Below are 25,040 nucleotides of genomic sequence, written 5' to 3'. Positions count from 1 at the left end.
CTGGTTAGTGACTCTCAACTATAATATTTATCATTTCCCCCAAATTCAAAAATGTTATAGGTATAAATATTAATTATTTATCTCATTAACATAAATGCTTATTTTTACTCTCAAAAGCAAAATAAGAAAATGATTAAAAAGTATCAAAGAGATAAGAGAACATGATAAAATGTGTGAGAGATAAGAGAACAATTGTTTCATTAAAACAATTACTTAGCTTCACCTTTACCCTAAATTTTAGCTTAATTTTCAACCAAAATTTAAGGAATATCAGATAGAAAGGCTCAGAGATGTAATTAAAACCAGGACATTTATTATAAATCAACAGTTTTGCCATTCACAATTGAAAACAGCAGTGTGGTAAAACAGACCACTGAACCTGAACTTCAGAACACCTGATCTGCCACTTGTTAACAATATGTGGGCAAGTAACCTAACCTCTGAAGTTTGTTTTCGCATCTGTAAAACTTCCTAGGAGTTTTGTTAAGATTAAATGAAAACACATGAAAATGCTGGTACCCATAAAAGGTAAAAAATGTAACATCAACTGAAAATTCTGAATCAGATTAAATTTCTCTTATCATCAAAGTTAAGATACATTTTCCTCAGTCTTGGGAATTTTTATTCCTAATATAAAATAAATTGTCACATGTCTTATAAACTTTATACTTATAGCTGAATATTTCTTCAGTCATCACTGTCACTTCCTGATTCACTCAGCTGCAAATCATTTCCTAAAATAAAAAAAGGAAAACTGTAGTAATTGAATATTTAATATTTTAATATTTAATATTTTTGGATAACATAGATGTTTTACAAAATATAACCCCAAGGCGATCCTGTTTAGCCATCATTATGTCTTTAAATTATAGGATAAGCAATCTGATTATTAGTCACATCAGTAGCAACTCAAAGAATTACTATTACCTGTAAAGAAAAAATAAACCACCAATCTTCAGCACAGTTTTAGTGTCACTTGGCATCTATTGATATTTTAGTCTTCTTTCACATACCAACATCACCCTTCTTTTATATCACTGATTTAATTACATCAGGAAATGAGGAGAAAATGTGGTTCAGAAGATCAGACTATTTTGAAGAGTGAAAAAATGTATAATTTTTTACTTCAAATTCAGTCAAAGTCATTAAGTAGTATATGTTAAAGAGTACCTCATCATTGATTCTTTTGTAATTCATCCATGTCCTTACAGTCATGGAACTTACATTCCAGTGGGGGAGACAGACAATAAACAAATATATAATGTAATATTTATCCTAAGTAGGGATAAATATTACATTATTTAGATAGGTCTGGGGAGATTGGTGAGAGATGCTATTTTAAATAGGGTAGTTAGGAATGCCTCCTCAAGGTGGGACATTAGAACAGAGATCCAAATGTAGAGAGAGAGTAATGAAAATACAGAGGTGGGGGAAAATGTCCAGGCTCAGGAAAAAGCAAATACAAATGCCCCAAGGCAGAAGCATGCTTCTTGTGTTCTCTGACAGCAAAAACACCCCTGTGGCTGGAGTGGAATGAATGAGGAAGAGAATGTAGGGAAATAGGTCAGAAAGATATCCAGAAGACCATGGTGTGTAGATCATGGAAAAAACTTTAGATTTTGTTTGAAATGTAATGGGAATTCAATTCACTGGAAAATTTTAAACAGGCAACTGACTTGAACACTATTGTATATCAGTGAATAGACTATAATGGTGTGGAGGAAACATGGAATCAGGGAGAACAGTTATGAGTCTATGCAGTTTCTCATGTCAGATATATCAGCTTTGAGAAAGACAAATACTGTATGACTTCACTTATATGTGGAATCTAAAAAACAAAACAAATGAACATATAAAAAGGAACAGAGTGACAAATACAGGGAACAAACAGGTGCCAGAGGGGAGGTGGATAGGGTGAGGAGAGAAATAGATGAGGTACAAACTTTCAGTTATAAAATAGTGACAAGTATGAAATGTACGTTGTGGGGAGTATAGTCAGTAACTATGTAGTATCTTTGTATGGTGACAGATGGCAACTAGACTTATGGTAATTGCTTTGAAATGTATAGAAATATCAAATCACTATGCTGTGTACCAAGAACTAACATAGTGTTGTAGGTCAATTATACTTCAAAAACAAACAAACTCAGAGAAAAAGATCAGATCTGTGGCTACCATGAGTGGGGGGTTGGGGGGAGGGGAAATTAGATAAAAGGCAGTCAAAAGGTACAAACTTCCAGCTATAAGATAAATACTAGGGATGTAATGTATAACATGATAAAAATAATTAACACTGTTGTATGTTATATATGAAAGTTGTTAAGAGAGTAAATTCTAAGAGTTCTTGTTGCAAGGAAAAAAATTTTTTCCTATTTCTTTAATGTTTTATGTATATGAGATGATGGATAGTCACTAAACCTATAGTGGTAATCATTTCAGGATGTATGTAGTTAAACAGTTGTATACTTTAAAATTATACAGTGCTGTATGTTAATTATATCTCAATAAAACTGGGGAAAAAAGAAGTAATATTGGCTTAGACTCAGGTGGTTCAGGTGAAGGTGGTGCTAAGTGGTCAGATTTATAATTTGCTTTGAAGATAGAGCTTACAGGACTATCAACAGTACTGGACTTAGTGCATGAGAGAAAGAGAAAAGTGAAGGATGACCCCCAAGATTTCTGGTCTAAACAACTGGATAAATGGTGGTATCATTTACTGAGATGAGAAAAGCCAGAGGAACAAGACTGTGTAAAAAAAAATCACAAGTTCAATTTTTAACAAGGTACATTTGAAATACCTAGTAAATATTCAAGTATATATGGTATAGGCAATTGGATATACAAGTCTGAAGCTCAGGGTAGAGGCTACAGCCGCAAAAGATTTGGGAGTCATTGATTACAGGGGGTTTATTTGAAGCTATAGGATTGGATAAATCTTTTGGGTGGTAAATTACAATGGTTAACAAACTCTTGTATTTTTTTTTTTTTTAAAGATTTATTTATTGATTGATTGATTACTATGTTGGGTCTTCGTTTCTGTGCTAGGGCTTCTTGTAGTTGCGGCAAGCGGGGGCTACTCTTCATCGCGGTGCGCGGGCCTCTCACTATTGTGGCCTCTTTTGTTGCGGAGCACAGGCTCCAGACGCGCAGGCTCAGTAGTTGTGGCTCACGGGCCTAGTTGCTCCGTGGCATGTGGGATCTTCCCAGACCAGGGCGCGAACCCGTGTCCCCTGCATTAGCAGGCAGATTCTCAACCACTGCGCCACCAGGGAAGCCCCAAACTCTTGTATTTTTAAACTACTCCACAATCAACAAAAGCTGGCATATTTTGAAGTTAATATCCAATTTAAGATGAGTACTTTTTAGGCCATATATAAGCTGCTGTAAGATACCTCAGTCCACTGCATGAACTCCAGAACTAATTACGTCACTTGATAAAGAAACCTGCTAAAGCTTCATTTGTGCATCTGGTTCACATGACCATTTTCTTATGTTCAAGGCTTAAGTTTCTACTTATTACACAACTATTGTATGGCATAAGAATGTTTATCTTGATGTGATGCCTGTAAAATGAGTTTCTCAAGTGATACAAACCCAAATGTCCTGAGTTCCGTTTTTCTTAATAGACTTCATACTACGGAGGTTATAAGCACAGCATTACCATGCTGTTGGTTGAAATGTTCAGTTTTGAAGATATGAGATTAGCCTTTGAATATGAGATGCTTAGTAAAGGAAATATGTTTTCAATCAAAATGGTAATTATGACTTGGAAAAAAGAGTATACCCATAGCAAATGCATTCAGATACCTAAACCAATGTTTCTCAATGAGAGCAATACTGCCCCCTAGGAGATGTTATAGAAATGTACGTGAGGGGTTGCTTGTCCCAGGGATTTGCAGATTGCTAGTGGCATTTAGTGAACAGGGAACTTAGGAATCTTAAATGTCTTGTAATGCAAGGACCAGTCGTAAACAATAAAGAACTCTTCTACATTCTGTAAAACTTTTGAAAGTCCAGTGGGATACTCATGTACTTGAGAGATCTGTTTATAATTTTAAGGTCAGAACTAATTGCATTTTTATAAACTAAAAGTATCCTTTTGCACAGATATAAAATTCTCTGAAATTTACAAGGATGCAACTATCATGTAAACTGAAAGAAGACTTTACTTTTATTTTGAGACCTTTACAAAGATTTTTTTCAATTGTTTCTGAAAACACAGTGATATCTATGTTGCTCATTGGCTTTGGGTCAGCAATACAGCACCTCAAAACGTATCTGTGTACGCAGTTCTATGAATATGTATGTATATACCTTTCCAGTCCTTATTTTAACAAGATAAATAAAAAGAAAAATTATTGACATATGAGTTGAATATTGCCTTGCTTCCCTTAATTCCAAATATATTCATTAAAAGTAAGTGCAAACATATGGCACTTTGTTATGTTGTCTCACCAGGCCTGAACATTTACAAAGTAGAATATATATTACTTTATTATAAACTATTTTCATTTTGTCTTAATAGTACATTAATTATTTTCAAAGATGTATGTACCTAGATGATATTAAGCTATAAAATTCATTTCAGAATAGTAAAGGGGACTTAAATATATGTTATAAAAGAGGGTGTTGAGTCTGCTAAGGTTGAAAATGGGATGACTGCAGTAACAATAAAAAAGGGTTTATTTCCTCGTAGGAAACTTAAAGTTTGGATAAAATATATCAAGCAAAGAAATTCACTATTTTTTTTAAAAGAAATTCCAAGTGGTTACTACTTGTATAACAAGATTGCTGCTGATTTTTCCATATCATTTTTGCATCCAAAATATTTCTAAATTCTTTTACTATTTCTATATTTGTGGATTCCTTTGGATTTTCTATGTAGACAATTACATTGTCTACAAATAAGGATCATTTTATTTCCTGTTTCCGATTCTTATTTTCATTTCTTTTACTTGTTTTACCACATTTTCTAGAACCTTCAGTACAACGTTGAATAGAAATCATGATATTAGTCCTCCTTGTCTTCTTCCTGACTTTAATGGAAATGCTTCTGGAGTCTCTACTAGTATAATGTTGGCAGTAGTTTTGTTCTTTGTGATTAACTTTTATAACGTTAAGGAAATTCCCTTATATTCAATCTTCAGTAAAAGTTTTAAAATTAATAAATACTGACTGTTGTCAAATTCAAATTTGTTGAAATGATCATACGGCTTTATTCCTGTAATCTGTTAATGTGGTAAATTATATTGATATCATTCCAGATATTGAACATTTCCTACATTTCTGTGATGAGCTTTACTTGGTCATGATTTAGCTTGCTTGTTTTAAGTACAGTGGTTATTCAATTTGCTAATATCTTATTTAGTAATTTTACATCCATGTTCTTAAGTGAAATTGGTCTATAATGCTTTTTGTCTTGTTCCTGTTCAGTTTTGATATTGAGATTACTCTAGAATTATAAATGAACTGGGTTGCTTACCCTACTCTTCTATTCTCTGAAACAGTTTGTAGAAGATAAGAATTGTTTGTTCCTTGAAGATCTGCTAAAATTCATCTGTAAAATTATCTTCAATTTTCTAGCATCTTGGGGATATGGAGATAGGATGAAGGAGGAAGAGATGTTAATTGTTAATGGTTTCTTCAGACTTTCCACTTCTTTTTGAGTCAGATTTGGTAAATTATACTCTTTTCCTAGAAAATCATCCATTTTTATGCCAAATTTACTGGGATAAAATTTTTGTAAAGTTTCCATAATTAAAAAAATAAAAACATACCATAATTTTAACCACTTTTTCATTCCTAATACTGTGTTTTACTCTTTTCTTCTTCATCAGCCCTAGTTACAGGTTGGTCTTCTTATAAGTTTTCAAAGAAATAACTTATAGTCTTGTTGATTCTCTAATGTTTCTTTGCTATCTATTATACTAATTTCAATTCTAATCTATAACACTTTTCTTTCCTGCTTTAAGATCTTATTGTTCTTCTAGTTCCTAAAGGTGAAACTTTCACGCATTTATTTTCAATTTTTTTAAAAAAAGAACATTTTGAGGCTACAAATTTACCTCTATCATTTTGGTTGCACCCCAAAATTGTTGAGATATTTCTGATATTGCTTAATTATAAATATTTTATAATTTCATTGTAATTTCCTTTTAACATGTAAATCACTAGGTATGTGCTCCAAAGTTTCTAAGCATGTATTTTAAACGATTTTTTGTTATTTATTTATATTCTCATTGTTTTATAGTCATGTGATATGATGAATAAAATATGAATTCTTTTAAATGTGTTATTTCATTTGTCCTAGTAGAAAGTAATTTCCATAAATGGTTTTTATTTATATTCTTAAAAGAATGCCTGCTTCTCATTTTTAGATTGTAAGATTCTACGTATTTACTGTTAGAACGGGCATGTTCAGCCTCCCAAGCAATAGAAATAAAAACAAAAACAAATGGGAGCTAATCAAACTTACAAGCTTTTGCACAGCAAAAGAAACCATAAACAAAACAAAAAGACAACCTACAGAATGGGAGAAAATATTTGCAAATGATGCAGCTGACAAGGGCTTAATTTCCAAAATATACAAACAGCTCATACGACTGGCAAGGGCTTAATCTCTAAAACATACAAACAGCTCATACAACTTGACAACAAAAAGACAAACAACCCAATCGAAAAATGGGCAGAAGACCTAAAGAGACATTTCTCCAAAGAAGAAATACAAATGGCTAATAGGCACATGAAAAGATGCTCAACACCACTAATTATTAGAGAAATGCAAATCAAAACTACAATGAGGTACCACTTCTCACTGGTCAGAATGGCCATCACTAAAAAGTCTACAAATAAAAAATGCTGGAGAGGGTGTGGAGAAAAGGGAACCCTTCTACACTGTTGGTGGGAATGTAAGTTGGTATAGCTACTGTGGAAAACAGTATGGAGGTTCATCAGAAAACTAAAAATATAATTACCATATGATCCAGCAATCCCACTCCTGGGCATATATCCAGACAAAACTATAATTCAAAAAGATGCATGCACCCCTGTGTTCATAGCAGCACTATTCACAATAGCCAAGACATGGAAACAACCTAAATGCCCATCTACAGATGAATGGATAAAGAAGATGTGGTACATATATACATATATACAATGGAATACTACTCAGCCATAGAAAAGAACGAAATAATGCCATTTGCAGCAACATGGAAGCAACTAGAGATTATCATACTAAGTGAAGTAAGTCAGAAAGAGAAAGACAAATACCATATGATATCACTTATATGTGGAATCTAAACGATGACACAAATGAACCTATCTATGAAACAGAAACAGAGTCAGGTACAGAGAATAGACTGGTGGCTGCCAAGGGGGAGGGTGGTAGAAGAGGGTTGGATTGGGAGTTTGGGATTAGCAGATGGAAACTGGTATATATAGAATCGGTAAACAACAAGGTCCCACTGTATAGCACAGGGAACTATATTCAATATCCTGTGATAATGGAAAAGAATATGAAAAAGAATGTATATAAATAAATATATATATATAACTGAGTCATTTTGCTGTATAGCAGTAATTAACACAACATTGTAATTCAACTATACTGCAATAAAAATAAATTTTAAAAAAGGTATAAAAAAGAAAAAATAAATGTGAACACAGACACACAGAGAAGGAAGACAGAGATCAAGTTTGGAGCACTGTGTCTACAAGCCAAGGAACACCAAGGATTGCCAGCAACCACCAGAAGCTAGGAGAGTCACAAAACAGATTCTTTTTCAGATCCTCCAGAAGAAATCAACCCTTCTGACACTTTCATTTTAACTCCTGGACTCCAGAACTGTGAGAGAATACATTTCTGTTGTTTTAAATCACCTAGTTCGTGATATTTCCTAGCATCCCTAGAAAAGTATCACAGTGTAGTTCCTTCCATTTGTTTGTGCTCTTGCAAAAAATAAATTGCTTCCTATGACCAATTTTAATTTACATAAATGACACTGTGCTGTGGACCAAAAAAAAAAAGAAAAAAGATAGAATTTATTATATTAAAAAAAAGGACATGTTAATTGTGTTGTTCAAAGATTTTATACCCTTACTAAATTCTGTACCCTTGATTACAGATACATTAAAGCTACCATTACAATAGACTTGTCAATTTCCCCTACCTCTGTCAATTTTTGTTTTATATATACAAATACACATATGTAACTACATTTTTAAATATGTAGTTACATACATTGTGAAGGTATATTATTATGGGCATACAAATTCATTACTGTTTATCCTCCTAGTATTTGTCATTATTTGGCCATTCAAGAAATCAGATGCTATAATTTCACTTCTCAAGTTATAAATAATAGCACTAAATACATAAATAACTGGAAGTTCAAAAGACCTTTCCTAGTCCCTAATTAACACATAGTTTTACACTACCATAACGACAACCACAGTTTTACTCTCCCACCCATGCTTGGCTCCTCCCTTATTTACTTCTGTTATTAAGTTAGAGCAAGTCGGTCTTTCCTAGATATTTACTTTACCGTTAAAATTAACACAGTGAGATTAGTTTTAAATATACAGAAAGTCCCATTCTCCCCCAGAGAGTATCAACCTGCATGCCTTTATCAAAAAGAATTTACTGAGCATCTACTACATATCAGGTACTGTGCCAGGTGCTAGTATTCAGTGATAAGCAAAATAAGCAAGATCACTGCCCTCCTGGAGCTTATACTTTAGAAGAGAACAAATCAAATAAATATAAATTTATAAATGATAATTGATATAAAGAAGATATTGCTCTGAAGGTCTATAACAAGGAGGATTTCATCTTTTCATAAAGGTCAAGAAAGGCTTTCTTGATAAAGTATATATAAAACTACAATCTAAAGGAGAAAAAGTTAACTACATGAAAAGAAAGAACTATTTCTAGCTGAATGGACAGTACGGGTATAGTCCCTGAGGTAGGCAAAAGTATTTGAGTATGGTGACAAAAAGAAGGAAAATGTTGCTAGAACAGAAAGGGCAAGACTCTTACGTTAAAATGTTTTGTCTCTATCCTAAAAGAAATTATAAGCTATTGTAAAGTTTAAAGTAGGAGAGACAAATAATACTTGAATTATGAAAAGATCAATATGGCCGCAATGTACTTAGTAGATCAAAAATGGGTTTGAGTAGATAAGTGGTGAACCAGTTAGAAAGTCATTGCATTGTTAAAGCAAGAAATAATGGTAAGTTTAACTAGAGTGATAGTGGTGGAGATGCAGAAAAGTAGATGACTTTGAGATTAAGAAGGTAATATAAACAGGACTTGGTGAAGGTGAAGGATTGACTATACTGTAAAGAGGGAGAGAAACTCAACCCTAGAATACAATCACTTCTGGTTCGCATAATTAGATGATTCCTGCCTTTCACTAGGAAGAAACATAGTGAAAGATTATAAATTGGTTTTGGACAGGGTGAATTTGAAATGCCTTTTAATATGAGATGTGTTGGACTTATGTGTCTAGAGCTCAGAGGTATGGGTCAGAGATGCAAATTTACAAGTTATCTATATATAAGTATTGACTGCAACAGAAATATGGAGATTATCTGCAGAAAGAATATAGAATAAAACAAAAAATGGACCTAGAATTAAGCCTTGCAGAACCCCAGCTCTAATGACTGAGTAAAAGCTTATAAACTAGCAAAGAAGAGACAGAAAAGTACCTAGAAAGGTAGGAGAAAAGCCAATAGGACGTTATGCTACAGAGTCAAAAGGAAATGAATAATTCAATAAGAAGGTAATGGTTGAGATGGCAGAGAGCAGAAGCAAGAAGAATGACAATTCTGCAGCCTGTGGAACGAAAACCACATTCACAGAAAGATAGACAAAATGAAAAGGAAGAGGACTATGTACCAGATAAAGGAAGAAGATAAAACCCCAGAAAAACAACTAAATGAAGTGGAGATAGGCAACGTTCCAGAAAAAGAATTCAGAATAATGATAGTGAAGATGATCCAGGACCCTGGAAAAAGAATGGAGGCAAAGATCAAGAAGATGCAAGAAATGTTTGACAAAGACCTAGAAGAATTAAAGAACAAGCACCTAGAAAAATTAAAGAACAAATAAACAGAGATGAACAATACTATAACTGAAATGAAAAATCCACTAGAAGGAATCAATAGCAGAATAATTGAGGCAGAAGAATGGATAAGTGACCTGGAGGACAAAATGGTGGAATTCACAACTGCGGAACAAAATAAAGAAAAAAGAATGAAAAGAAATGAACACAGCCTAAGAAACTTCTGGGACAACATTAAACGCAACAACATGCACATTATAGGGGTCCCAGAAGGAGACAAGAGAGAGAAAGGACTCAAGAGAATATCTGAAGAGATTATAGTTGAAAACTTCCCTAACATGGGAAAGGAAATAGCCACCGAAGTCCAGGAAGTGCAGAGAGTCCCAGGCAGGATAAACCCAAGGAGAAATACACCGAGACACAGAGTAATCAAAATGACAAAAATTAAAGACAAAGAAAAATTACTGAAAGCAACAAGGGAAAAACTACAATAACATACAAGGGAACTCCCACAAGGTTAATAGCTGATTTCTCAGCAGAAACTCTACTAGCTAGAAGGGAGTAGCATGATATATTTAAAGTGATGAAAGGAAAGAAACTACAACCAAGATTACTTTACCAGGCAAGGATCTCATTCAGATTTGACACAGAAATCAAAAGGTTTATAGACAAGCAAACACTAACAGAATTCAGCACCAGCAAACCAGGTCTACAACAAATGCTAAAGGAACTTTTCTAAGTGGGAAACACAAGAGAAGAAAAGGATGCACAAAAACAAACACATAACCATGAAGAAAATGGTAATAGGAACATACATATCGATAATTACCTTAAACGTGAATGGATTAAATGCTCCAACCAAAAGACACAGGCTCACTGAATGGATACGAAAACAAGACCTGTATATATGCTGTCTACAAGAGACCCACTTCAGACCTAGGGACACATACAGACTGAAAGTGAGGGGATGGAAAAAGATATTCCATGCAAATGGAAATCAAGAGAAAGGTGTAGTAGCAATACTCATATCAGATAAAATAGACTTTCAAACAAAGAATGTTACAAGAGACAAGGAAGGACACTACATAATGATCAAGGGATCAATCCAAGAAGAAGATATAACAATTATAAATATATATACACCCAACATAGGAGCACCTCAATACATATGGCAACTGCTAACAGCTATAAAAGAGAAAATCGACAGTAACACAATAATACTGGGGGACTTTAACACCTCACTTACACCAATGGACAGATCTTCCAGACAGAAAATTAATAAGGAAACACAAGCTTTAAATGACACAATAGACCAGATAGATTTAATTGATATTTATAGGACATTCCATCCAAAACAGCAGATTACACGTTCTTCTCAAGTGCACATGGAACATTCTCCAGGATAGATGACATCGTGGGTCAAAAGACAAGCCTCGGTAAATTTAAGAAAATTGAAATCATAACAAAGCGTCTTTTCTGACCACAACACTATGAGATTAGAAATCAATCACAGGGAAAAAAATGTAAAAAACACAAACTCATGGAGGCTAAACAATACGTTACTAAATAACCAAGAGATCACTGAAGAAATCAAAGAGGAAATCAAGAAATATCTAGAGACAAATAACAATGAAAACACGATGATCCAAAACCTATGGGATGCAGCAAAAGCAGTTCTAAGAGGGAAGTTTACAGCAATACAATCCTACCTCAAGAAACAAGAAAAATCTCAAATAAACAATCTAACCTTACACCTAAAGGAACTAGAGAAAGAAGAACAAATAAAACCCAAAGTTAGCAAAAGGAAAGAAATCATAAAGATCAGAGCGGAAATAAATGAAATAGAAACAAAGAAAACAATAGCAAAGATCAATAAAACTAAAAGCTGGTTCTTTGAAAAGATAAACAAAACTGATAAACTTTTAGCCAGACTCATCAAGAAAAAGAGGGAGAGGACTCAAATCAATACAATCAGAAATGAAAAAGAAGAAGTTACAATGGACACCGCAGAAATACAAAGCATCATAAGAGACTACTACAAGCAACTCTATGCCAATAAAATGGACAACCTGGAAGAAATGGACAAATTCTTAGAAAGGTATAACCTTCCTAGACTGAACTAGGAAGAAATAGAAACTATGAACAGACCAATCACAAGTAACGAAATTGAAACTGTGATTAAAAGTCTTCCAACAAACAAAAGTCCAGGACCAGATGGCTTCACAGGTGAATTCTATCAAACATTTAGAGAAGAGCTAACACCCATCCTTCTCAAACTCTTCCAAAAAAATTGCAGAGGAAGGAACACTCCCAAATTCATTCTACAAGGCCACCATCACCCTGATACCAAAAACAGACAAAGATACTACAAAAAAAGAAAATTACAGACCAATATCACTGATGAATATAGACGCAAAAATCCTCAACAAAATACTAGCAAACAGAACCCAACAACACATTAAAAGCATCATACACCATGATCAAGTGTGGTTTATCCCAGGGATGCAAGGATTCTTCAGTATATGCAAATCAATCAATGTGATACACCATATTAACAAATTGAAGAATAAAAACCATATGATCATCACAATAGATGCAGAAAAAGCTTTTGACAAAATTCAACACCCATTTATGATAAAAACTGTCCAGACAGATCATCCAAAATGAAAATAAATAAGGAAACACAAGCTTTAAATGATACATTAAACAAGATGGACTTAATTGATATTTATAGGACATTCCACCCAAAAACAACAGAATACACATTTTTCTCAAGTGCTCATGGAACATTCTCCAGGATAGATTATATCTTGGGTCACAAATCAAGCCTTGGTAAATTTAAGAAAATTGAAATCGTATCAAGTATCTTTTCCGACCACAAGGCTATGAGACTAGATATCAATTACAGGAAAAGATGTGTAAAAAATACAAACACATGGAGGCTACACAATACACTACTTAATAACGAAGTGATCACTGAAGAAATCAATGGGGAAATCAAAAAATACCTAGAAACAAATGACAATGGAGACACGATGACCCAAAACCTATGGGACGCAGCAGAAGCAGTTCTAAGAGGGAAGTTTATAGCAATACAAGCCTACCTCAAGAAACAGGAAACATCTCGAATAAACAACCTAACCTTGCACCTAAAGCAATTAGAGAAAGAAGAGCAAAAAAACCCCAAAGCTAGCAGAAGGAAAGAAATCATAAAGATCAGATCAGAAATAAATGAAAAAGAAATGAAGGAAACAATAGCAAAAATCAATGAAACTAAAAGCTGGTTCTTTGAGAAGATCAACAAAATTGATAAACCATTAGCCAGACTCATCAAGAGAAAAAAGGAGAAGACTCAATTCAATAGAATTAGAAATGAAAAAGGAGAAGTAACCACTGACATTGCAGAAATACAAACGATCATGAGAGATTACTACAAGCAACTCTATGCCAATAAAATGGACAACCTGGAAGAAATGGACAGATTCTTAGAAATGCACAAACTGCCGAGACTGAACCAGAAAGAAATAGAAAATATGAACAGACCAATCACAAGCACTGAAATTGAAACTGTGATTAAAAATCTTCCAACAAACAAAAGCCCAGGACCAGATGGCTTCACAGGCGAATTCTATCAACATTTAGAGAAGAGCTAACACCTATCCTTCTCAAACTCTTCCAAAATATTGCAGAGGGAGGAACACTCCCAAACTCATTCTACGAGGCCACCATCACCCTGATACCAAAACCAGACAAAGATGTCACAAAGAAAGAAAACTACAGGCCAATATCACTGATGAACATAGATGCTAAAATTCTCAACAAAATACTAGCAAACAGAATCCAACAGCACATTAAAAGGATCATACACCATGATCAAGTGGGGTTTATTCCAGGAATGCAAGGATTCTTCAATATACGCAAATCAATCAACGTGATACATCATATTAACAAATTGAAGGAGAAAAACCATATGATCATCTCAATAGATGCAGAGAAAGCTTTCGACAAAATTCAACACCCATTTATGATAAAAACCCTGCAGAAAGTAGGCATAGAGGGAACTTTCCTCAATGTAATAAAGGCCATATATGACAAACCCACAGCCAACATTGTCCTCAATGGTGAAAAACTGAAACTTTTGAACACAAAACTGAAAGTTTGAACACAAAAGGAACACAAATTGGAAAAGAAGAAGTAAAGCTGTCACTGTTTGCAGACGACATGATACTATACACAGAGAATCCTAAAGATGCCACGAGAAAACTACTAGAACTAATCAATGAATTTGGTAAAGTTGCAGGATACAAAATTAATGTACAGAAATCTCTTGCATTCCTATACACTAATGATGAAAAATGTGAAAGAGAAATTAAGGAAACACTCCCATTTACCACTGCAACAAAAAGAATAAAATACCTAGGAATAAACCTACCTAGGGAAGTAAAAGACCTGTACTCAGAAAACTATAAGACACTGATGAAAGCAATCAAAGATGACACAAACAGATGGAGAGATATACCATGTTCTTGGATTGGAAGAATCAATATTATGAAAATGAGTATACTACTCAAAGCAATCTACAGATTCAGTGCAATCCCTATCAAATTACCAGTGGCATTCTTTACAGAACTAGAACAAAAAATCTTAAAATTTGTATGGAGACACAAAAGACCCCGAATAGCCAAAGCAGTCTTGAGGGAAAAAATGGGAGCTGGAGGACTCAGACTCCCTGACTTCAGACTATACTACAAAGCTACAGTAATCAATACAATATGGTACTGGCACAAAAACAGGAAGATAGATCAATGGAACAGGATAGAAAGCCCAGAGATAAACCCATGCACCTATGGTCAACTAATCTATGACAAAGGAGGCAAGGATATACAATAGAGAAAAGACAGTCTCTTCAATAAGTGGTGCTGGGAAAACTGGGCAGCTGCATGTAAAAGAATGAAATTAGAACACTCCCTAACACCATACACAAAAATAAACTCAAAATGGATTAAAGACTTAAATGTAAGACCAGACACTATAAAACTCTTAGAGGAAAACATAGGCAGAACACTCTTTGATATAAATCACAGCAAGACCTTTTTTGACCCACCTCCTAGAGTAATGGAAAGAAAAACAAAAATAAACACATGGGACCTAACGAAACTTAAAAGCTTTTGCACAGCAAAGGAAACTATAAAGAAAACGCAAAGACAACCCTCAGAATAGGAGAAAATATTTGCAAACGAATCAACGGAAAAAGGATTAATCTCTAAAATATATAAACAGTTCATGCAGCTCAATATTAGAATAACAAACAACCCAATCCAAAAATGTGCAGAAGACCTAAATAGACATTTCTCCAAAGAAGACATATAGATGGCCAAGAGGCACATGAAAAGCTGCTCAACATCACTAACTATCAGATAAATGCAAATCAAAACTACAATGAGATATCACCTCACACTGGTTAGAATGGGCATCATCAGAAAATCTACAAACAGCAAATGCTGGAGAGGGTGTGGAGAAAAGGGAACCCTCTTGCACTGTTGGTGGGAATGTAAATTGATACAGCCACTAGGGAGAACAGTATGGAGGTTCCTTAAAAAACTAAAAATAGAATTACCATATGACCCAGCAATCCCACTACTGGGCATATTCCCAGAGAAAACCATAATTCAAAATGACATATGCACCCCAATGTTCATTGCAGCACTATTTACAATAGCCAGGTCATGGAGGCAACCTAAATGCCCACTGACAGACGAATGGATAAAGAAGATGTGGCACATATATACAATAGAATATTACTCAGCCATAAAAAGGAACGAAATTGGGTCATTTGTAGAGACGTGGATGGAACTAGAGATTGTCATACAGAGTGTAGTAAGTCAGAAAGAGAAAAACAAATATCATATATTAACGCATATATGTGGAATCTAGAAAAATGGTACAGATGAACCAGTTTGCAAGGCAGAAATAGACACAGATTTAGAGAACAAACATATGGACACCAAGGGGAGGAAGTGCTGGGGGGGTGCTGGTGGGATGAATTGGTAGATTGGGATTGACATATATACACTGATATGTAAAAATTGGTAACTAATAAGAAAAAAATAAATTAAAAAAAAAGAAGGTAATGGTTAATACTGCCAAATGAATAAAAAAGAAGTCTTTCTCTGTATGCAAATTTTAGACCATAATCAGTATGGCTCCACTGTGAATTCTTACTTTTCCAATTACTCATGCTTATGTATACTTACTTAAAGTATTCATCAGAAGGCCATTGCTGTCATGATGTTTATTATGACCGGCCACTATCTCAGGAATCCTGCACTGTGGCATGGTAGACATGGTAGGATGTTTTGAGACATAATTCCCTGGATCAGAAGGAGAGGATCTGCACTCTTCATCTTCTGAATCACTAGAACTATCCTCACTGCTTGAAGATGATGAACTTTTGGAATCTGATGAACTCTCACAACTACTCATCTGGTCCATTAGACTAGCTTCTGCCTTCAGTTCTGAAAATAAAACAGAAGTTAATAGTTAGCTTAAATAAATATTAACTATAAATATTAAATAAATATAATAAAATTTGAATGTATCAGTTTCTAACAAACTTGAAGGGTAATAAGTAAGACTAAACATACATTTACAGATTTAAAGCATTTTATTTAAAAAGCTCCTCTAGTAGTACAAAATGAAAAGTAAAATCCCTCTTACCCCCTCCTCAAGTCCCTTTAATCCTACTCTCCAGGAATAATCACTCCTAACACTTTCTTGTGACCATATATGTTTTAAAATTCTGCTTGGAAACTGGCATTTTAGATTTTGACACCAACTCACCTACTGTTAGAGCCTGAGTGTGGTCTTTGTTACTAACCAACCAAGAGTTTAAAAAAAAATGTCAGGACTTCCCTGGTGGTGCAGTGGTTAAGAATCCGCCTGCCAATGCAGGGGACACGGGTTCAAGCCCTGGTCCGGGAAGATCCCACATGCCGTGGAGCAACTAAGCCCGTGCGCCACAACTACTAAGCCTGCTCTCTAGATCCTGCAAGTCACAACTACTGAGCCCGCGTGCCACAACTACTGAAGTCTGCGCACCACAACAAGAGAAGCCACTGCAATGAGAAGCCTGTGCACTGCAACGAAGAGTAGCCCCCGCCCGCCCCAACTAGAGAAAGCCTGCGCGGAGCAGCAAAGACCCAATGCAGCCAAAATAAATAAATTAATTAATTAATTAATTTTTTTAAAGTCAACTTTTCTGGCAAAAATTGCATCCCTGAACCCAAACCTTTCTTTCCCAGCTCTTCTCTGGCAGTCCTTCTTTCTCCCTGTCCTATGTCTGGACAACATATACACATAGTTCACGGACGCCCCAAAAAATAAAATAAAAAGCTCCTCTGCTATCAAGCCGAGCTATATTCAATGTTGGGATTATGAAAAGTAAAAGACATAGGCAATATCTAAACTTAAATACTATATTTACTTATGCCATTATACTTAATTACCCATGTAACTCAAATAAAATACAAAAAAGAATGTGAACGTTTTAAATTGTAAAAATTGAAATCTGTTTTGTTAGAAACCGTCCTCCAATTCTTTTCTTATTCCCCCAATATATGTAATGCAACACAATACATAGAGATGAATTTTTTCAGTTTTACTGAGGTATAATTGGCAAAAAACTTGCACATATCAAAAGTGTACAACATGATGCTTTGATATACATATACATTGTGAAATGATTACCATAATCAAGTAAATTAACACATAATCTCCCATAGTTGCCATTTTGTGTGTGTGTTTGTGTGTGTTTGTGTATTGTGTTAGAAACGCTTGTCTTGACTAGCCTGCTGTTGTTGGATACCTCTTTCAATCTGGGGGAAGAATAAGCCTATCTGAGACGCCTTCTGTAACTAAGCTGGAGTCAGGACATGCTGGGCCTGAATTGTCATCTTCTGAAGGGGGAGGTTATAAGGTGCCCTGAATAAGCTGTTCTTCTAGTGCTTCCTTGGGTCCCTAACCAGATTACCTTCCTCTTTCCATCTTTCAGAGTTCTCCTTTGATTCTCTTTTGCATTATTTCCAGGGTTTATAGTTTTACTTAGTGGGGAGAAGCAGAAATAGATAAGTCTATGTCATCTTGTTCCACAATACATTTTAAGAGACTGAACTTACACAGAGTACGTTCTCTATCAAAACAAAATAATTTAAAATTTATAGATGGAACCTAGATAATATTCAAGTAGTTGAGAACTAAACACACTTCTAAGAAACCCATGGGTCAAATACGAAATCAAAAAGATTTCAGAAAATACTTCTAATTGAATGAAAATAAAAACACAACTTATCAAAATCTGGAATACAACTAAAGCACAGCTTGGAGAGAAATTTGAAACATTAAATGATTATACTGGGGGGAAAAAGGAAGTCTCAATTAAATGAATTAAGCTGTACCTTAAGAAGTTCGAGAAAGAAGAGCAAATTAAAACTAAAGTAAGCAGAAGGAAAAAAAATAGCAAAAGCACAAAACAAGAAAGACAACAGAAAAAAAAGTGAAAATAAATGAAACATAAATTGACTGCTTGAGATAAATAATGTTGATCAAACTCAACCAGGTTTATCAAGAAAAAAAAGATACTAGATATAAATTACTAATATCCGGAGTGAAAGAGGTGATAGCACTACAGATCTTACAGCATTAAATGAATAGAAAGGAACACTGTGAACTACTTTATGTCCACAAACTCAATAAATTAGATGAAATGGATCAATTCCTTGAAAGGCACAAACTACTAAAGTTCACTCAAGAAGAAACAGATAACCGGAATATCCACAAATCTTCCAAAAAAAAACTAAGTTGTAGTTAAAACCCTCCCCACACCCTACACACAGCTCACCAGTGACAGATGACTTCACTAGTGAATTCTACCAGTTATTTAAGGAAGAAATAATATCAGTTTGATACAAATGCTTCTGTATAATTAAAAAGGAAGAAATACTTTCCAATTCATTCCTTAGGGCCAGAATTACTTATACAAAATCCAACAAAGACATTACCAGAAAAAAAAAATATCCCTTATGAACAGACACAAAATTTTTAATGAAAATTTTACCAAATCACATTTAATAATATATAACAGTGGTTTTCAACCAGCTATGATTTTGTCACCCAGGGAGACATCCAGCAATCTGGAGACATTTTTGGTTGTCACAACTGGGGGCAAGTGGTGATACTAGCATCTAGTGGGTAGAAGCTAGAGACACTGCTAAACATCCTACAATGCATAAAACAGCCCCTGACAAAGAACCATCCAACTCCAAATGCCACTATTGCTGAGGTTAAGAAATGTCCTATATTAAAAGGACAATACATCATGATTAAGTGGGGTTTTCCAAGGAAAACAAACTTCCAAAAATCAATCCATATAATTCACTATATTAAAAACTGAAAAATAAAAGCCATCTCAAAACAGCAGAAATTTCAACAGTGATTCTTGATAAAAACTCAGCAAAATAGAAATAGAAGTTAACCTTATGTGTCATGGACATATATACACTACCAAATGTAAAATAGATAGCTAGTGGGAAGCAGCCGCATAGCACAGGAAGATCAGCTCGGTGCTTTGTGACCACCTAGAGGGGTGGGATGGGGAGGGAGGGAGGGAGGGAGATGCAAGAGGGAAGAGAAATGGGAACATATTGTATATGTATAACTGATTCACTTTGTTATAAAGCAGAAGCTAACACACCATTGTAAGGCAATTATACTTCAATAAAGATGTTTAAAAAAAAAAAAAAAGAAGTTAACCTTATGAAGGACATCTAGGAAAAGCTTACAGCTGAAATCATACATAATTATAAGGGACTGAATATTTTCCCTCCAGCATCAGAAACAAGAGGTTTTCCACTTTGACTGCCTCTAGTCAACGTTGTATTGAAGGTTCTAATTGGTGCCGTAAGTCATGAAAAGGAAATAAAAGCCATCCAGATTGGAAAGGAAGAGGTGAAATTGTCATTATTTACAGATAACGTGATTGTCTATATAGAAAAGCTGATGGTATCTACAAAAAAGCTCTAGAATAGTGAGGTTAGCAAGGTTAAATATACAGGGACAATATACAAAAATCGGTTTTATTTCTATGTACTAGCAATGAGCAATTAGAAATTAAAATCATATAAACAAGAGCATTTATAATAGTTTCAGAAAATTAAATAATTATTAAAAAATTAAATAATTATAGATAATTCTGACAAAATATTTGAAGGACCTGTACGTTGAAAACCATAAAGCATTTCTGAGAGAAATTAAAGATCTAAATAAATGGAGAGAGATACTGTGTTCATGGGTCAGAAGACTCAATATTGTTAAGATGCCAGTTTTACCCAAATTGATCTATGGATTCAATGCAATCCCAATAAAAATTTCAACAGGCTCTTTAAGAAATTGAGAAGCTAATTCTAAAATTCACGTGAAAATGGAAGAGTCCTAGAATATGCAAAACAACTTTGTAAGAGAAGAACAAAGTTGTAGGACTAAAATTTCCTGGTTTCAAGACTTATATAAAGCTACAACTATCAACACAATATGGTGTTGCCATAAAGATAAACAAATAGATCAACATATCAGAATAAAGAGTCCAGAAATAGACACACACAATATGGACAACTGATTTGTTTTTTACAAAGGTGCAAATATATGAGAAAAGACAGTCTTTACAACAAATGGTGCTGGAATAATTCAATATCCACATGCAAAAAAAACACCTTTGATACATACCATGTACCATATACAAAAATTGACTCAAAATGAAGCATGGGCCTAAATGTAAAACTATAAAACTTCTAAAAGAAAACATGAAAGAAAACCTTTGTTACTATGATCTTGGTTTAGGCAAAAAATTTCAATATGACACCAAAAGGAGAATCCAGAAAAAAATGGGTAAAATGCATGTATTCAAAATTAAAATCTTTGGCTCTTCAAATTACATTGTTAAGAGAATGAAAAAATACAATCCACAGACTGGGAGAAAATATGTGCAAGGCATGTATCTGATGAAGAACTTGTATTCAAAATATATAAAGAATTCCTATAAGTCTAATAAGAAAATAAATAATCCAATTTTTTAAATGGGCAAAAGATTTGAATAGACATTGTGCCTGAAGAAAATATAATGATGGCAAATAAGGACATGAAAAGATACTCAACATCATTAGTCATTAGGGAAATGAAAACTAAAGTGACAATGAATATGATCCAACAATCCCACTCCTGGGCATATATCCAGACAAAACCATAATTCAAAAAGATACAAGCACCCCTATGTTCACAGCAGCACTATTTACAATAGCCAAGGCATGGAAACACCTAAATGTCTATTGATAGATGAATGGATAAAAAAGATGTGGTGTGTATACACACAAACACAAACACACACACACATACACACACAATGGAATACTACTCAGCTATAAAAAAGAATGAAATAATGCCATTTGCAGCAACATGGATGGACCTAGAGATTATCATATAAGTGAAGTAAGTCAGAAAGAGAAAGACAAATACCATATGATATTACTTACATGTGGAATCTAAAACATGACACAAATGAACTTATCTATGAAACAGAAACAGACTCATATACACAGAGAACAGACTTGTGGTTGCCAAGGGGGAGAGGGGGTGGAGCGGGATGGATTGGGAGTTTGGGATTACCAGATGCAAACTATTATATACATTGGGTTGGCCAAAAAGTTCACTCAGGTTTTTCTGCTGAATCGCTTTGCTGTATGCCAGAAACTAACACAACATTGTAAATCAACTATACTTCAATAAAATAAATTTTTAAAAATTTATTTTTTAAAAAAAATTAGGCCACAATAAGATACCACTACACACCTCATTAAAACTGATCCAAGCATTGATATAGATGTACACTGCTGGTAGGAATGTAAAATAGTACAACCACTTTGGAAAACATTTGGCAGTTGCTTAAAAAGTTAAATACACACCTATCATACAATCCAGCTATTTCACTCCTACATATTTACTATGGAGAAAAGAAAACATTTGTCTTTTCAAAGACTTGTATGTTATGTTCATAGCAGCTTTATTTGTAAAAGCCAAAAACTGGAAACAACCCAAATGTCCATCTTCAGGTTGAGCAGATAAACAAATTCCTGTATATCCATAAAGTAGATTACTGCTCAGCAATAAAAAGGAATGAGCTATTGATACAACCTTCAATAATGGATGAGTCTTAAAATAATTATGTTTAGTGCAAAAATCTATGCAAAAATGAGGACATATTATATGATTCCACTGATACAAATTTCTGGAAAAAGCAAACTAATGATAATGACATAAAGCAGATCAGTAGTTACCTGGGAATGGATGGGGTGGGAAGGAGTGGGAGAGAGGGATTACAAAGGAGGAGGAGGAAACTTTTTAGAGTGATAAATATGTTCATTACCCTGATTGTGGTTGTGGTTGTAATTTTAGGATGTACACATATGTCAAAACCTAGCAAACTGTACTTCAAATACATGAAGATTTTGTGTCAGATACACACAGAAACACACCCGCACAAGTGATCCTACATGATTTCTGAGCCTGTGTAATTAAAAAGATAAAGTTTTGACCTCACTCCTCTGTATCCTGTCTCCCTTCCACTCTCCCTTTCTCGACACTTATTCTTGGAACCCAGCCACTATGTTGTGAGGAAGCCCAGGCCACCTGGAAAGGCAATTTGTAGCTTTTCCAGCTGACAACCCCCAAAGTCTCAGCCAAAAGCCAGCAACAACTGGCAGATGTGAATAAGTGAGTCTTCAAATGATTCCAGCTGCTAGACCCCAAGTCAGTCCAGCTGACACCAGCTGTTCCTAGAACAGCTATGAACTATCCCTACTGAGCCCTACACAAATTGAAGATTTATGAGCAGAAAATATGTTGTCATTGTTTGAAGCCTGCCCAATATTTTCCTTAAATTCCATATATTTGGAAACCACAAAACATTCTTATAAATGATTTATTGTCTAAGAACTGAAATTACAAAAATTTTTAGAATTTAACTACCATGGAAGTGTTAGTCATTTACTAGATGCAGTGATACCTAGAAAGCTACTTATACTCTTAAATGCATACAAAAGATAAATTCAATATAGATGAACTAAGCATCCAATTATAAGAACAACACAGCAAACTCAAAGCAAGTCAAAGAAGGATATATTTTTTTTAAAGAGCATACATTAATGAAAGAGTAAAAAAAGGAAAAAGAAAATAACAATAAAAATTAAAATAATAGCTAATATTTGAATACTTCCTAGTGCCAGGAATTGCTTTAGGTACTTTATATATATTTATTGCATTTAATCCTCTCAATAATCCTAATTATTATCTCTATTTAAAAAATGAGAAAACATACACAGAGAGAATAAGAGGTTAAGTAAATTTCCCTAGGCCACCCAGCTGATAAATGATGGAGCTGGGATTTGAATGAGAGTAGTCTGACTCTGAAGATGTCATTCTTAGTCACCACATTAATTATGTCTCACCACAACCAAAAGCTGGTTCACTGAAGCCTAATGAAATGTATCAAATTCTAGAAATATTGGTTAAGAAAAAGAGAGAAAGGGCATGAATAATCAGTGTTAGGAATAAAAACGTGCCATAACTACAGACACTGTAGAGATTTATATGGACAAATTATGCCAGTATTTTGAAAATGTGAATTAAACTAATAATTTTCAAGACAAATATGAATTACCAAAACTGAACGAAGAAATAGACAGATATGAATTACCAAAACTGAATGAAGAAATAGAAACTGAACAAACCTATCGTTATTAAAGAAATTTAGAAAAATCTACCACATACAAACTGTTTCAAGGAATAGCAAAGTATATAAATCCTTTAGAGTACATTCAGACATGTGCATAGATAGACAGGAAAAGGAAGAGAATGTGTTGGAAAGGAAAGAAACTTCTGTAATTTTTTAAAAAACTGAAACCAAAGTGGTAAAATGTTAAATCTAAGTTGTAGGTTTATAATCTGTTACATTATTCTCTGTAATTTCTATGTGTTTGAACTATTTCTTAAGAAAAATTCTAAAGGTTAACTGAAATAATGTACAGGAAGACTTGGCACATAGTAGTTGCCCAAAAAATAAAATATAACATATTTTTACATAACATAAAAAGTATACAGGGACTTCCGTGGTGGCACAGTGGATAAGACTCCGTGCTCCCAATGCAGGGGGCCTGGTTCAGTCCCTGGTCAGGGAACTAGATTCCACATGCATGCCGCAACTAAGAGTTCGCATGCCACAACTAAGGAGCCCATGTGCCACAACTAAGGAGCCCATGAGCTGCAATTAAGGAGCCCGCCTGCTGCAACTAAGGAGCCCATGTGCCACAACTAAGGAGCCGGCAAGTTGCAACTAAGGAGACCTGGAGACGCAACTAAGGAGCCCTCCTGTCACAACTAAGGAGCTCATGTGCTGGCGAGTTGCTTAGTCGCAACTAAGGAGCTGGCGAGCCGCAACTAAGGAGCTGGCGAGCCACAACTAAGGAGCCTGCCTGCCACAACTAGGACCCAGTGTAACCAAATAAATAAATAAATATTAAATATATATACAATATAGGCAGAAATTAACATAGTTGCATTAGGGTGGTGAGATTATGAGTGGTTTTACATTAACATTGTTTTTACATTATATTGTCTTCTCAATAAATAATCATTATCTGAAAAATAACAAGTTCATCGTAAAAATTCAAGTAACAATTTGCACCACAGAAAGTGAAAGGTTCCTATAATCCAAACTCCCAAAGATAATGCTTACATTTTAGTATAATTCTTCCAAGTTCGTCTATGCATCTGCAACTATATACACATTTTGTTTTCAAAAATGGTTCATACACACTCACACACACTGTATAATACGTAAAAACTTTTTTACTTAATAATATATTTGGATATCAT

At 34.4% G+C, this 25,040-nt stretch overlaps 1 protein-coding gene across 4 annotated transcripts in view; it reads right to left on the bottom strand.

Moving 5' to 3' along the window:
- Nucleotides 1–291: 291 nt before the first annotated feature.
- EAF2 (ELL associated factor 2) overlaps nt 292–25,040 on the bottom strand; it is a 51,098-nt gene continuing 26,349 nt past the window's right edge. For all 4 annotated transcript variants that reach the window (XM_082394992.1, XM_082394993.1, XM_082394995.1 and 1 more), the window contains 2 exons: nt 16,319–16,579; nt 292–734 (listed from right to left, as the gene is read on the bottom strand). In XM_082394992.1, coding sequence (XP_082251118.1) covers nt 688–734; nt 16,319–16,579 — 308 coding nt within the window. In that variant the 3' untranslated portion in view covers nt 292–687. The remainder of the gene's footprint in view (nt 735–16,318; nt 16,580–25,040) is intronic.

The sequence above is a fragment of the Balaenoptera borealis genome, assembly GCF_965194805.1.
Source record: "Balaenoptera borealis genome assembly, chromosome: 5".
Lineage (NCBI taxonomy): Eukaryota > Metazoa > Chordata > Mammalia > Artiodactyla > Balaenopteridae > Balaenoptera > Balaenoptera borealis.
The sequence above is the reverse complement of the archived record's forward strand: the minus strand, read 5'-3'. Positions and strand labels throughout refer to the sequence as shown.